At 38.0% G+C, this 17,164-nt stretch overlaps 1 protein-coding gene and 1 long non-coding RNA gene across 2 annotated transcripts in view; one reads left to right on the top strand and one right to left on the bottom strand.

Moving 5' to 3' along the window:
- Positions 1–5,098: 5,098 nt before the first annotated feature.
- Positions 5,099–7,147, bottom strand: FOXD2 (forkhead box D2). The gene has a single exon (XM_089684440.1). It carries the CDS (start codon positions 6,868–6,870, stop codon positions 5,821–5,823), a length of 1,050 nt encoding a protein of 349 aa, XP_089540566.1. The 5' UTR covers positions 6,871–7,147; the 3' UTR covers positions 5,099–5,820.
- Positions 7,148–7,309: 162 nt separating this feature from the next.
- LOC149456834 (uncharacterized) overlaps positions 7,310–17,164 on the top strand; it is an 88,487-nt gene continuing 78,632 nt past the window's right edge. Inside the window, exon 1 of the long non-coding RNA XR_016313797.1 lies at positions 7,310–7,690. This is a non-coding gene — a long non-coding RNA (uncharacterized LOC149456834). The remainder of the gene's footprint in view (positions 7,691–17,164) is intronic.

Below are 17,164 nucleotides of genomic sequence, written 5' to 3'. Positions count from 1 at the left end.
CTGGTGCCTGCAGCGCCGATTTAACGCCCATCTAATGCCAGGACTGATGGCTAGCTTTATTTGTAAGAGGGCGTATCAAGCAAAAGCTAACCTAAATTATCAAACAGGAAAGTTAGCAAAATGTGTATGTATACATATTTTCCCTGTTGGGTTTGCTGCTTTTGTTCTCCATGTATATGATACATGTTTGTATGTAGGTGTGACACACTAAAACTGGAGAGTGTAAAATCTGGTGCAGCTCTGCATAGAAACCAATCAGCTTCCAGGTTTTATTGCCAAAGCTTACTTGAACAAGCTACAGTTAGAAGCTGATTGGCTACCATGCACAGCTGCACCAGATTCTGAGTGCATCGCTTTTTACTCCACTGAGACTGATTTACAAAAGTTCACATGTAAAGATTGTGAAAAACAAATCCCAGTTTATTTACTCTCGACATTTTATTTATTTATTTAATATTCTCTCTCTCTCTCTCTCTCTATATATATATATATATATATATATATATATATACTGTATATAAAATATTGAAAGTCTTAACAATAAATATGTATATATCTTGTGCAAGCTGTTTTCGCTATACAAAAATGTATATATATATATATATATATATATATATATATATATACATATTTATATATTCATTGTTCAGATTTTCAATAGTTTATTTTATATATATATATATATATTTGTATATTTATTTATTTATATATTATACATCATTTAAATTTTTTATAGCACACACAGCTTGCAAAAGATATATATCTATCTACAGATATATATCTGTTGTTATTATTATATTATTATTATACAGAATTTATGTAGCACCAACAGTTTGCGCAGCGCTTTACAAAATGTGTGTGTGTATATATATATATATATATATATATACATATATATATAGTATGTTTATTTTGATAAACCAACATATATATCAAAATAAACATACACTCACACAAACAAACATTAATGCACACACACTCTGGCTCCACACATACTGGCTTAAAAATCGTTGCTTCTAAAGGAGTTTCGTGTTTTGCCTGTAGAAGCAGCTCAGTGATTTCCTATGTGTCCATATACATTAGGACTATTCAAGGCATATTTTAAGCTAAACATTTTGAAGGCAGGATGGGTTTTTGATTGTCTTCTGGCAGAAAAAATGCTAAACTCTCCTAAACGCACATGTGTACAACACATCTATATAAGATTGTAGTATATTGTAGTCTCACACACTAGTCTGAACACCTTTTTGTTGCATGATTTATTTTAAAGACCTTGTCTTTGTAACTAAAGGAATAAAATCCAGCAAAAAAAAAAAAGAAAACATTAAAACTAATTTAAAAATTTTGAAGTAAAAAAAAATCACCACCTCTTCTATGCATTTTTTATTACAGTCTGTAGAGCAAAGAAAAAAACTCGAAATCTTTGCAAACCTCACAGACCCCCAAAATGACCTCTATTTTTTTTTTTTTGCTGGAAATACAGTTGTACAGCCTTGTATGAAATGGCTTTAAAATCCCTCGCAATAAAAGTATCTGAGGGTCTAGTAGTTTGTAGTTATAGTATATTATTATTCGTACTCTCTTCCTTTTCACCCTGTATATTGGGTGGTCATAAAGGAAGCAGTTCGCCATACACACGTGTAGAAATAAATAAGGGTTATTATAGACAAAAATATAACCTTCAGCAATTTTTAAAGCTTGCTTTAAATGGTTGCTAGATGGAGAATGTAAGCAGACTTGTATCGATAGGGGAGAAGGTTAATGTCCTAAAATGTGTCTGTAAATTGTTCTACCCCCCCCCCCCCCTCAGGCTGGGGCAATTACTGGGAGGCAGGGGCTGGTGTGGTGATGCTGCATCTCAATGACCAAAACTGGTCCATAGGACATCTGGGCTGTTACCCCCAGCAACCAAACTCCCCATCCTTCACCCAGGGCAACAGGCAATTCTCATTTCCTCTAGCATGCACTTTCCTGTCTAGAAAAATCTGACAATAAAATGAAAAATGAGGTGTGTACAATGAGCTGATCGTAGAGAAATAGCATGACTTCACAGCTTTCAGTATATGTATCAGTTTATGTATAAAATCCCCATAATACAAGGGCCTTGTATTTACTGTAATACTTAGAATAAAGGCAATATTAATATATTAATATTTAAATAAAAATGATAGAATAATATGGGGGGCAGAGGGAATAAAACAAAAAGGATTTAAATTTTAAAAGGCAGGTGCCCTACAGTTATACACCAGATACAATTCATCAGCTATCTATCTATGTATACATACTCATAAACATATGTAGGTAGACGATAGATAGATAGATAGATAGATAGATAGATAGATAGATAGATAGATAGATACTACCTTGTATACCATCTATCGATGCCCAAAAAGTAAAAAAAAGTAAAAGTTTGGCTTTATAACCAATCTGGATGCTAAAAGATTAGATAGATGATAGATAGATAGATAGATAGATAGATAGATAGATAGATAGATAGATAGATAGATAGATATGGTCTGCCGTGTATACCGTCCACTGATACCCAATAACAAAAAATGTCAAAGTTTAGCTGTATAACCAATCTCATCTGGATGCTCTTAATTTAGATACATACACATAAACTACATATATGCATACATGTAGATAGATAGATAGATAGATAGATAGATAGATAGATAGATAGATAGATAGATAGATATGGCCTACCATGTAGAAAAAAAGTCAAAAGTTTAGAAATATATATTGAATTTGGATGCTATTAATTTAGATAGATAGATAGATAGATAGATAGATAGATAGATAGATAGATAGATAGATCTATACAGTATATCTACCTAGATGGACACCACATTGATACATTCATACATACATATACAAGAGAGAAACATCAGCATATGTATATCACATCACATATTAGATAGATACATAAATATATACATATACACTACATATATAGATACATACATACATACATACATACCTACATACATACATGTAAATGGATAGACAGAAAGATATACATCACAGATTTAGATACATACATAGATACATATATAGACAGACAGATGCATACATACATATATAGGGGATAGATAGATAGATAGATAGATAGATAGATAGATAGATAGACACCGTATACATATATATATATATATATATATATATATATATATATATATATATATATATATATATATATATATATATACAAACACTCTTGAAGTTGGAGAAGTTCTGTTGACTCTCTATCAATCCTTCCATAATTCCATTTACGCAGCCAAACTCCATATTTACAGCCATTGAAAACGATCAATTTAATTTAAAAGAAGAATCACAAAAAGGACTACAACTAGGCCTATAAAATAATTTTACTTAACTAAAGGAAAAAAAAGTAAAAGTACATTGAAATCCCTGGTTCTGAAAGAGTTAAGTTCACAAGGTAACGTTGAAACACTTTTAATGTTTTCTTAAAAGGCAAAACCCCAAGATTTTAACTCTTTCCCATTCGGACGGAGCAGTCGAGCATTGGACAAAGGCCAGCCCTTCAAAGCAGCGGATCAATAGACCCCCCTGCTAATGAAAAGCCCCCATCTAGCCATGGAGTACACAGCTCAGGCACATGCAGAGAGCTCAGATCCAGAAAATGTCCTGGAAAATGGAGCCATTGGCCTACGTCGTATTAGCCCATTTCTAGGCTTGAAGCTCTTTGTAGAAAGTTGGACAAGCAAGTGTTTGGGGATAGAAGGAGGGGGGGGGGGGCTTTTCAAGAGAACAAAACGTGTTTGTGGCTGTGCAGATTTGACCCATTTGAAAGAAAGAGAGACACTGAAAACCTGGGACACCCTTGGCCAAAAGATCATTTGGATTAATGCAGTTATAAAAATATATATATATCTATCAATCTAGTTAGACGATAGATAGATAGATAGATAGATAGATAGATAGATAGATAGATAGATAGCACATCGACTTGCTTATTTCAATTGCACTGGGTTTACAATTTCATGTACAAAAAAATCTGTATTTTATATAAAACACAATTATGCAAGCTTTTTAAGTAATTAATGTTCCTGGCTTTATTACTGCACTTGTATTAAATTGTTGCCCAGGACACTATTGTCTATTGCTTGAAAAATGAATGCCAGCAACAAAAGCAAGACAGTCAACATAATTATATAAGGCATTTCTAACATACAAACACACACACACACATATATATATATATATATATATATATATATATATATATATATATATATATATATATATATATATATATATATATACGGCTACACGTGCAAACACACTCATTTAAATATATATATATTTATATATATATACAACATTTCAGAAATTTATATATATATATATATATATATAAAACAGGATTTATATATTATATTTCTCTTTTTAATATGTAATCATATATTCATTTATTATATATTCCTATTCATACATATGACATTATGCTTGAGCATTTACACCACAATTATATCATACAGGTACACTCACACAGACCTACAGCTACGCACTACAAACATTTTTTTTTAAAGGGGGGGGGTTAACTTGTGTGGTCAGTTCTGAAAAGACATCTCTTTAATATTGTAGAAAAGGTTTTCAGCTATTTTCTCAGCTAATGAACCAATTCCTCTCACTTACCTATCAGTGAATATCATCTCTAAATTAGCTGGTAATTAAGAGATTTCACCCCTAATCGCTTTTAATTTATGGCCTATCCATTTTCAGTGAGAAACCCCGTCTGTGTTTGGAGGAGGAATTCAGCTAATTAATCAAAGTTTCCTGTTTCCAAAATATAAGACCCCCGCATGGGCGCAGAAGGCCAAGGTAAATTGGAACAAGTTTAAAAGTAAAAAAAATATATATGTAAAAAATGTAATAATACAAAAGGAAAAAAACCATTAAAAAAAACACAAGAGAGATAAAAGAAAAATAAATAAAAGAAAGATACAAGTAAAAGCTACCGAATTAGTGCCCATAATACAGTCATAAAAAATAAAAAAAATTTAAACTTTGACTTTAGGAATCGGTTCACCCCCCACCCCCTTCCCCCCAAGTACAAAAATATAAGTAGACATCGTTGTGAATTCACAAACATTTATTTCAAAATTTTCACCGAATTTTCGCACATTTGCCTTCCCTCACATAAGAAGTCATTTGATTATTCACAAACCATAACATTTCAAACACAGAAGATGCACAGGCAATGTGAGGGGGGATTAGCTGCCCCTTTAGAAACCGATCTATAGATTTATATACATAATTACATATACACAAAACGTACCAGTAAGGAAGGGGGGGGGGAAGAAATCTTCGATGTACCCGATTATTAATCATGAACTCCATTGGTTTATCTTGAAGTCACAATTGTAAGCGCAGTTTTGAAGGCTTATGTGCTAGAAGGGTTGGACAATCAATCCTGAGATCAGTGCTTCTATTCTTCAGTCGATAACAGCTAGTCGGCCGATGGCTCACAATTTGTTTTTAAGGATCGATAATCGCTGCGATTGGTTTTCAGCTATAAGCAAAACCGGAGGCAAGTTTGCAACTCAACAGTTAAGCAATGTCATTGTAAAGCTGACCCCAAGGGATATATCATTTTTTTTAGGATATAAACTGAATCTATAACAGTGACATACACCTAGCACAAAACATATATACAATTTATAAATAGATCTTTGAAGAGTAGGCCTGGAGGTGACTGAGAGTTAAAAAAAAAATCATCTAAAATAAATTCCTACCTTAAATACATAGGCTGAAAGTGAAAATTATCTTTTTGTTTGTTTGGTTTTTTTTTTTGGTCTAAAAATGACAGCTGTTAAGATTTGTGATTTTCCCAGGAAAGTCCTGAGGAGTCTGTAGGACGTTCTCATGTGCCAAGTTTAAATGGTTCTGTAGGGGGCCCAGGGAAGGGGTTAACATGGCTATGACCTGGGCTTGGCTCCCAGGTTGAGTCGTGTAAGGCGACGTCGGGGTGGATTGTGGAGTGGTCGGGCCGATGATATTGTCTATGGAGAAGGACGGCCGACTTTGGGAGTCCGCTTTCAGAGTCTGAAGAATGGGCAAGGTGGGGCTGAGCTGGGAATAGAAGGACTTCCTGCCCAAGTCGCTGCTGAATCCAGGCAAGGAAGGGCTGGAGAAGACCGAGGTGACGGTGGGTAGAGGGCAGGGAGTGGGCTGGAAGGGGAAGGTGGTACCTGGGTGGTGGTGGTGGTGATGGTGGTGCTGGTGGTAGTTCTGCAGCTGGAGCCCATAGTTGTAGCCATAGGGTCCATATCCAAAGGCTGGGATGAAGCTGCTGGGGTCCCTCAAGATCTCAGAACTTTGCTGCCTCTTGAACCTCTTCCTCCTCCTCAAGAAGCTGCCATTGTCAAACATATCAGCCGACTCGGGGTCAAGGGTCCAGTAGTTGCCCTTCCCCGGGTTGCCAGGCTCTCGAGGTATCTTCACAAAGCAGTCATTGAGGGACAGGTTGTGTCGGATGGAGTTCTGCCAGGCTGGAAACTTCTCCCTGTAGTAAGGGAAGCGGTTGCTGATAAATTCGCAGATCTCGCTGAGGGTCAGTCTCTTCTTGGGGCTCTGCAGGATGGCCATGGTGATCAGGGCGATGTAGGAGTAGGGGGGCTTCACCAACGTGTTCTTGGGGTTCTTCTCCGCTCCTCGTGGGTTGGAGTCCTGGTCTGGGGAGGCCAGGTCCCCTGGGTGGCTCCTGCTGGACAGAGGGTCATCCGAGTCGTTGTCTGATTGGTAATCGGAGTATTTGCCCTCCTTGGCGTTCATGTCCCCGACCACATCGATGTCGGTGTCTTCAGAGAGGAGGGAGTTATCACACATTTCACTTCCCAAAGTCATTGTAGTGATGAGAGCAGGAAGTCCTGGTCTACTCCCAAGCCAAACTCCAGGACCCCCCTGGTGGGCTCCTCTCTTCCCCCCAACAAGAAGATCAGTGACAGCAAAACCTTTGGATGTTTTAGGGGGGCCAGTGTACACAAGGTCAGTTCCTGACACCCCTCATCTCCTCCTCCTCTTGTCCCCTTTCCAGTGTGAGCTCCCCCTCCTCCACCTCTTCCTCCTCCTCCTCCTTACAGTTCTTCAGGAATCCAAACTGCACAAGCTTCTTGAGCCACACTCAGCCTGACACTGCAGCCCTCCCCTCTGTTCACTCACTATTTGTACCAGCAGCCCTGTCACGTGGCCCTGACGTCACCGCCCTCCAGCCTGGATTCCTAGCTCCAGCCTGATCTGTATTAGTGCAAGCTTATTAATACACTCACACTGGGAAACACTTCTTACCCAAAATCATTTTCCAGGCTGCATGTCTTTTTTTCTCAACTAAAGAAAAAAAGCAAAGTAGTTCATAATTTCAATGCCTCTACATTCACATGGGTGCCAACCACAAAAGGGTTAACACGCGTTCATAAAGGAGCATCGTTTTATTAAATTCCCCCCCCCCCTTCCCATTTGCAAGTTGGACAGAAGCCAGTTTATTTTGGATGGGGTGACTGTTAATTCTATGCTCTTAAAACTGACCTTCCAAGATTTTTTTTAATAACTGTAGGATGAGTAATAGACAGGAGGTGTTAAGCGTTTCGTTAAAGATTCCTGCTCCGATTGTGTAAAATTGTTTAAAGGAACGATCTCTGGGATCAATTTAATCGTTTGGCACAGCTTGGTAAGTCTCATTTTTTTAATTGTTACACTTTATAGTACTGTTGTACTGTGTTTATCTTATATTGTAATCAGTCCCCAAAGAGGCTGGATGCATGAGTAAAGAAAAAGTGTGTTCTGCCAATCAAACAATGTGTATGGTGAGATATATGTGTGTGTGTGTGTGTGTGTGTGTGTGTGTGTGTGTGTGTGTGTGTGTGTGTGTGTGTGTGTGTGTGTGTGTCCTAAACATATAAGAATGCATAATTATTTTATAATATAATTGTGTGTGTCTATATGTATCCAAAGATTAGATAGATATTACTGTATAGTACTGTTTTTAATGTAATCAGTCACTAAAGAAGTTGGATGCATGAGCAAAGAGTTGTTATCATAATCAAGCAATGTATATGGTGATATAGATATGAGTGTGTGTGTGAAGAAAGAAAGAAAGAAAGAAAGAAAGAAAGAAAGAGAGAGAGAAAGAGAAAGGGAGAAAGAAAGAGAGAGAGAGAGAGAGCGAGAGAGAAAGAAAGAAAGAAAGAAAGAAAGAAAGAAAGAAAGAAAGAAAGAAAGAAAGAAAGAAAGAAAGAAAGAAAGAAAGAAAGAAAGAAAGAAAGAAAAGTTGCAGATTTCTAATCTGTTTGTGCGTAGTGTTTATGTGTGTCCAAATATTTCTACACATACGTACACACCACCAATATAGATAGATAAATGGATAGATTGATAGATAGATAGATAGATAGATAGATAGATAGATAGATAGATAGATAGATAGAAAGAAAGAAAGAAAGAAAGAAAAATAGATAATGCAGATGTGTTTGTGTATAATGTGTGAGCATGTGTGATTTAGATACATACACACCACATAGATAGATAGATAGATAGATAGATAGATAGATAGATAGATAGATAGATAGATAGATAGATAATGCATGTGTATAGTAAATCTAATGTGGGGCTGATTTACTAAAAATGGTGAGTGCAAAATCTGGTGCAGTTCTGCGCAGAAGCCAATCATCTTCCAGGTTTTTTGTCAAAGTTTAATGAACAAGTTGAAGTTAGAAGTTGATTGGCCACCATGCAGCTAAACTAGATTTTGAGCGTACCAGTTTTAGTAAATCTCCCCCTGTGTGTGTATGTGTGTCCAAATATGTACATATATACATACACACCAGCTATATAGATAGATAAAGAGAGATAGAGAGAAATAGATAGATAGATAGATAGATAGATAGATAGATAGATAGATAGATAGATAGATAGATAGATAGACAGAGATCTCATTAAGCTATTTGTATTGATTATAGAAATGTGATGGTCCTGTATGTCCCCATTGTATACAGAGCTGCAGAAAACGGTTCTATTGAACTCAGTAAAAGTAGAACACAACTCCAAGCACACATGTACATTATAGTACAATGATTGCCCAATGATTCATTACATGAAGCAGACCCTTTTATACCAGAACATCTGAGTCCGTTACACTCTGGTAAATGTTCTTTTCTCTAAGAATATACATTTGTCATTGTCCTGTAAATACAAATCCATATTCTAATTTTAAAAAGCCCCATTTATTCCCAAATGAAAACATACATCCTCCACTAAAGTGTGTTTTGATGAAATCGGTTCTGTGCCGAAACTTGAAAGTGTAATTCTGGGAATAATGCAAGAAGCAGAAGAACCCCCAGAGATTGTGAGCTGGACCCTGAAGATACTGTACATGGATGGCAGTCATGTACTGCAGTATACCGGCACTGTACTGGCTTTAACCTACAACTTTCATAAATAGTGAATTCAGATATTCAATGTTCAATGAACGCTTCGGAAGAATCCAGAATATAACTGTGGATCTGATCATGTATAATTGCTCAATAACAACCAAGCAAGAAATGTGGTAGCTGCATTGATATATAGAAGGACAGAACATGAAAGCAATGAGGTGAGATTAGCAGCCAAAATGGGGCTCTGGGGCCAGTGTGTGAGTCTATCAGGGCTTTGGGATGAAGCTGAATAGGACTTTCTGCCTCTGATCTGATCTTCACATTTGTATGTGTGTAGTGCTGCTGTGATTATTGAGACTTGTGATATTGATGGCTGGATGAGATCTTTGAGCAGATGTTAATAAATGCAGAGTAGCTCTTAACCTGATGTACAAACTGCAACATTGTATCACCCTGCAGCCCCCAGACAGCAGCTCTGATATTTGTCTTGTCAATGAGGGCTAATCTATTCATGTTGCCATCCACACCACCACAAAGAGACTGTTTACCAATCCTGGGCAAAATCTATACAGTTTCTATTCATTTATTAGAATCTGAGGGTTTTTTTTGTTTGCTGCTTTTTTTTTTTTGTTTTTCTTTTTTTTTTTCTTTTTCTTAACAATAAGCATTGCACTTTCTGTATATTTCTGTATATCATAGATATCCTTTGTATGCGTTGTAATGTGGATGTTGTTATTTATTTATTTATTTCAGGTATAGCAGTGCTTTACACATATATATATTGTACATTCACATTAGTCCCTAACCCTCAAGGGGTGTACAATCTAAGGTCCCTAATTCACATTCATACATACACATACTAGTTATGTTTTTTGTGCTTTATCATTCTTTATTGTGCCTGTGTTAACACCTTAATACCTCTTCGTATTTTTTGCAAGAATGTTTTATATATTAGTTGAACTTTAAATCATGATCTATTGAACTCAATAGACTTTTTTTTGTGATTACTCTCTTTATGCTCATAGGTTTGTAAAGCATATCTTTTTTCCTTTTTTATCCTTTGCGAATCAATGTTGATGTGTATTGCTGAAACCAAAATCGCTTTGTATTGAATGCATTTGTACATGGCTATGCGTTACTATACACTCTTTTTGCATGCGAGTACTATATTGTGTGTGTACCATCTGTAGTGTCACTGCTTCAGATGTGGTATACTGACGCCAGAAATTGTGCATACACAATAGTGTACTCAGTAATAAAAAAAATATAAAACAAATTTTATATATATATATATATATATATATATATATATATATATAAAAGAAACATAAGGAGGCATAAGAAACGGCTATAGATAACCATGTGTTCTTTTTATTTATTTATTTATTTTCAATAATATATTCATCTACAAAGACATGCTGGGAAGTTAACTGGATCCTGTCTAAATTAGCCCTACTAACGTATGTATGAATGTGAGTTAGGGACCTTAGATTGTACACTCTTTGTGGGTTAGGGACTGATCTGAATGTACAATATATATACATATATATATATGTAAAGTGCTGGGTAAATGGACAGTGCTATATAGGAATGATAAATAATTATTGATTTTATTTAGTAATCTCTTATATATAATATTAATATAATATATTTTTATGAGTATGAAAATATAATAACCAGACCAATGTTACACAGAAATATCCTAGAATCCTCCAAAGAATTGGAACCATATATCTACAGCAAGACTAGGAAATGCAGCGGTGCAATGGACAATAACAATATTCAATATTGTGTATTTCCCTGAAACCCAGCTATGAAGAAATACGCAAAAAAGCTTGCTATGCTCAATAAATTGATGTATGTTGGTAAATTATATCGGTAAAGTCAATTGCATTGTACTATCTAAAACTGATACATATATATATATATATATATATATATATATATATATATATTTATTTATTTTTTTTATTCTATAATTATGAGTTAGCATTGAACTCTCCATTGACCAGGGAACTACAAATGCCAGCGTGCCCTACCGAGTGCTGTTAATGTTTCCTGACCTTTGACACTACAACTGCTTAACAAGCTCTTTACTTGAGATTATCTCCCAGAAAGTGTTTAATGGTAATCCATACAGATAGTGCCCTAACCCCCCCCCAGTACTCTGTGTTTTCCCTATCCATACAGTAGCCTTTAATGAGATTGTATAGATTTTCTTCCCTTCAGCCACAATGGTCAGGCCCAGCTCAGTGCACACAGATTAGTGTCGCCTGTAATGAGGCGTGCAGTGATGGTCCATATAAAACCAGTCCCTACAGTTTCCCTGGGGGGGTCTGGGGGTCTACCCCAATTGTTAGATCACTGGTGTGCCTGGCCAGGATTTAGCGCCCAGCAGACAAAATACAAAGATAACTTCATATTTATAGAGTATGTGCAATGTTACAAATGTCCACTTATATAGCTACTAGCCAATGCACAATGCATAGCTGGCTCCCAACAATTTGGTGTCCTCATTGAAACTGCATGCTGCCCATTTTCTGCCCATTTTCTGGCTGCTTCCAGATTTACTGAATTGCTCCTGAATTATATATTGTTATGTATGCATATAGAGAGGATATATAGGCAGAGACAGAAAGAAAAAGAGATAGAGAAAAGATATAGCGAAAGAGAGAGATAGAATCTTCATTCAAAAAATATGGGAATATTCAGTTATCGAATAATGCAATTAGCCTCTGCACATGATTGGATATTCAAAGTGAACAGAAATTTGCTTTTCATCTGATTGGATAGTTGAAGTGAATAATCACGCCTTTTTTTGTTAAGATTCTCAACTCAACATATGTAATTTTTCAGTATGTGTAATATCATGCCTCACTGTATACAGTTTTACTGAGTAAATATTTATTTATGTATTTATTTATTTTGTGAATCTGTTGCAGTTTCCTGGATATTACTTTTATTGTGATTGTTATTCAGGATTTATGTAGCCCCAACAGTTTGCGCAGCACTTTACAATACAAAGCGAGACAGTTCAGTTACAATACAATTCAAGACAAGAGGGTTAGGAGGGCCCTGCTCCAGAGCTTGCTTTCTAGAAGGTAGGTGCAAGTGGTGCAAAAGGTAATACTGTGAGGGAACAAGTCCATGAAGAAAGACTTTCAGGTTTCAGTAGGAGGTGAAATAGGCTTCCTTGAAGAGATGAGTTTTCAGCAAACTGAAAAGAAGAGGTAGCTGGACAAGTTGGGGTAGAGAGTTCCAGAGGAAGAGAGAGACTCTGGAGAGGTCCTAGTGGTGAGCATGGGAGAAGGGAGCTAGAGAGAAGGATGTTTTTGGGAGGAGCAAAGAGGATATTTTGAGATGAGATTGATGATGTAGCTTGGAGCAGATTGTATATTGTTGTTAGTATTACAATTTTATTTGTTGGGCAATCAAAATCCAGTGGTGGGATTGGCAAAGCAGGGTGGCAGACACTGAGATGGTTGGTAAGGTGGATGAATCTAGCAGCAGCATTCATGATGGACTGAAGAGGGAATAGATAGCGATGACATGGGAGTGAAGTAGTAGCTTGGTGGTGTTATTGGTTAACCACTTGCAAACTGGCAGTTTCACATTTACTGCTGACCAGCTGCTTTGTTGTTTGGTGCGTCATGGGGGGACTTCTGGGTTTACAGGCCTGTGCACCCCCTGCTGCTCGTGCCATGGTTGGACACAGCACAAGTTTGTCAGCAGGCTCAGCCAATGGTTTTAACTGTGAACCTGCTGATTGTTGTAGCCAACCACAGCACAGCGATCTGTATGTTTTTAAGCACAGCACAAAGATCTGGCTGTTTCTTCTCCCTGATCTCACTTGCCATTCAGAGCTGAGATCAGGGAGAAGAAGCAGCCACATCTGTGAGTAAAATCAGCACGCATACACTTGTTAGGCACACAGTTAACCCCCTGATTGCCCTCTTGATCAGGAAAAAAAAGTGTTTTTTTTTTTAACTATCCAGTCTTTTTTTCATTTAATTTCATTTGTGTACAGTATTGAATGACCGAGCAATTGCCAGTTAAATTAGCAAAACACGTTCTGGCCCTGAGGCGGAAAAAACCTTCTGGAGGTCAAGTGGTTATTAAGGGGCCTAGTCTGGAAATGTTCAGAGGTGAGTGTGGCAAGATTTAGATAGTGATTGAATATTTTGCCAGTTGTAGGGTGAACCCATTATGCCAATGCCTTGCAATTAGCAGAACATTGTCAGCCTGCTGTGTGCATTCCTTTAGTTGGCCCTTAAAGTGTTACTAAACCCACAACAGCCAAATCAGTCTGTATATGCAGTAAAGCATGCTTGTTAAGTACACTGTGGAACATAAGGGTTATTCCTCTGCATTCTGTAAAAATGCTGTCTGATCCTGACTTCTCTGATCCTCCCCTTCTTCCAGTGTCCCCCTTTTATCTCCTGATAAGACATATTGTGTGGAGTCACTCTGCACATGCTCAGTTTGGAGTGTACTGCTAGAGAGGGTTTTTTTTTCTTGGGAGAATGCATGTGATCAGCACATGGCCAATCAGCACTGCCCAGATGGAGGTCAGGGGTTCTACATCCTCCTAGAGAAAACTCCTCCTACTAGTTTTACCAATGCTCTGCTGAACATTGATATAAGTCACAAGACTACTGTAACTGGTGATGAGAAAGGATATTTAGAAGTTTATATTTACTAAAATAATTGCATTTCCATGTTGTGTGTACTGTGGGAGACCAGATATAGTGAATGCAAGGTCCGGGAGAACAGATATAGTGAATGAAGGGTCCGGGGGGAGCAGATATAGTGAATGCAGGGTCCAGGGCAGGGGCGGACTGACAACTCAAGGGGCCCTGGGCAATAGGGGATCATGGGGCCCCTGTGTCCTTGCCCAAACTCAAAAAAGCCTATGAAAAAAGGTACCAGGGGCATCTCATGGGGCCCCCTACTGACCCCAGGCCATCGGGCAGTGACCTAGTTTCCAAATGGTCAGTCCGCCCCTGGTCCGTGGAGAGCAGATATAGTGAATGCAGGGTCTGGGGAGAGTAGATATAGTGAATGCAGGGTCCGGAGAGAGCAGATATAGTGAATGCAGGGTCTGGGGAGAGCAGATATAGTGAATGCAGGGTCTGGGGAGACCAGATATAGTGAATGCAGGGTCTGGGGAGACCAGATATAGTGAATGCAGGGTCCGGAGAGAGCAGATATAGTGAATGTAGGGTCTGGGGAGAGCAGATATAGTGAATGCAGGGTCTGGGGAGAGCAGATATAGTGAATGCAGGGTCCGAGGAGACCAGATATAGTGAATGCAGAGTCTGGGGAGAGTAGATATAGGGAATGCAGGGTCCAGGGTTTAGTAACACTTTAAGAAAGGCATAATACTAAGCATAATAAATGTAGGTTTACCTACAGTGTAAAATATTCAGTTAATAACTTATGTTAACCACTAAAGGATATCATTTAAACTCCAATTTATTTGCCTTGATTGATTGCTAAAACAGTACAAGACTTTCTTTTACAGCAAATCACATAAGGTTAGCACCCTTCACAAATCATTATTGATCTAGTTGGTGGCTATGTACTGGGATTGCTACTATGTCTTTACATACCTAGGAATAGCATAGAACACATTGGTCAGGCTTTGAAAAGCTGTATGTGTGTGATGTAGCTGTGTTTTGGGAAACACTAGTTCAGCATGGGGCTGGAAGGAGATATTTTGGAAGAAGATCTCAGTGATATGGTAGACTGATTCAGAGAAGATTTGTCTTGGCTGTGTGTGGGGTGCTCCAACACTTGCCAATGAAGCTGGGGAGCCCCGCTGATTTGGGAATTGTTATTTTTTCACTTGGAAGCTATCAAAGGTTTGTTCCTAAAATAAAGTAACAGGATGAGGGTATGTGATTCAAGAGTTCAGTATATGATGTTTGGCTGAGGGAAATGTCCAGTGAAATATATACTTATATTTTTGCAAGAGGAATGCAAAGGGGGATGTGCCTGGGGACAGACAGAATGGAGGATGGGATAGATGGATGGATGATGGATTGGATGGATGGATGAATGGATGGAGCACCTTTAGCGTAATATTGCATTGAGGTGCAGCCAGTGATGTCACCAGCGCATGTGCTGTGCTGTTCCTTCAGAGCTTTGCATGCGTGCCTGGGGCTTTTGCATGCATCGCGGCAGTGATGTCATTGCAGCTCAGCCAGTTAGATGGGTGAGCTGTATGATGTATGCAATCCATACTAGCACATTATGATATTGCCTTGCAGGGGGAAAACTTTTTTTTTTTTTAAAGCTTTAGTACCACTTTAATAGTAGACCAATACATAGATCATTAGACAGAATATAAGTTGAATAGAGTAATCAATGTGTAGATTTTGTTTATTATTATTATTATTATTATTATCATCATTATTACTACTACAGGTACTTATATAGTAGCATCAATTTACACAGTGCTTTACATATGTATTATATTCACATCAGTCCCTGCCCTCAAGGAGCTTACAAATCTAGGTAATCAAATATACACTAGTATATCCTTTACAAAGGAAGGAAGGAAGCAAGGAGGAAAGAAAGAAAGAAAGAAAGAAAGAAAGAAAGAAAGAAAGAAAGAAAGAAAGAAAGAAAGAAAGAAAGAAAGAAAGAAAGAAAGAAAGAAAGAAAGAAAGAAAGAAAGAAAGGGAGTTGGAGGGAGAGTGGGGAAGAGTTTTATTTTTGTGTAATAAAGTAATACACATATAAGTTCTTATGAGTACATATTTAGATCCATACCATCATGGAACTGTGAACAGATACAGGTAGGTGCATACAAAACATTGCTGTGCCCAATAACCGATCAGCTTCCAGGTTTTATTGTCGAACAAGCTGAAGTTAGAAGCTGATCGGTGCACCAGATTTTGTGTGCACCAGTTTTAGTAAATCTACCCCAAAGAGATGGAAAAAGAAAGAGAAATGGTTCGTTTTCTTTTGTATTTTATTGCAGGGAAAGGGGGAGAGAACAAGTTTCTGATGTGACTGGCATTATTTAGCATTGTAACGATCAATATTTCAGGGCATCCAATCACCACTAATTTTATATCGCACAAACTATAATAAATCTACAAAGGGCAAAATCTGGTTGGTACTGCGACCCTTCTTCTGAAATTTCTTTTAAATAAAGCCCTGACTGTGATATGGGGGGGGGCATATAGATGTCTGCTGCTCACAATGTAAACAAAAGAGTAAATATATATTATATGGACATAACAAGCTGGGGGGGGGGGTAGTGTGCTCCTGACTCTGCCTCAATACAACAGCCACTATGGCTGTGAGATCGGGGTCAGGGACAGGTACAGATCTCCTTCTGGCACTCCCCTAGTAATTGATGTCCGATAGGTTCGCTCCTGTCCCTGCTTAGGTAAATAAGCCCCTCTGGCTGTGATCTCAGGTCTACCCAGTATTGTCCTCCCTGGTGCCCGCAGTCCATCGTACAGTCCTGTGTGGGGGTGGGGAGGCTGTCTGTGTAATGACAACGCCCCGGTGTGAGATGTCTTGCACAGGACAGGTGTCACCCTCTCCCAGCTCTCCCAGCCTCAGGTACCCTGCCAGCATTCCTCTACCAGCCCCCATCCCAGGAGGTGATTGATCTTTCATTATAACCAGTGATCACATCCATCGTTTCTCCGCTGACATGACACAGCGCAGAAATTATCGGAAGAAACCAGGATCTGCCCCCGATCTGAACAGCCATCGGAAAGCCGCCGAGATATTTCCATCATCTGCCGTCTGCC

Source organism: Staurois parvus, unplaced genomic scaffold (genome assembly GCF_062004578.1).
Source record: "Staurois parvus isolate SC_StPar_1 unplaced genomic scaffold, SC_StPar_1.0 ptg000347l, whole genome shotgun sequence".
Lineage (NCBI taxonomy): Eukaryota > Metazoa > Chordata > Amphibia > Anura > Ranidae > Staurois > Staurois parvus.
The sequence above is the reverse complement of the archived record's forward strand: the minus strand, read 5'-3'. Positions and strand labels throughout refer to the sequence as shown.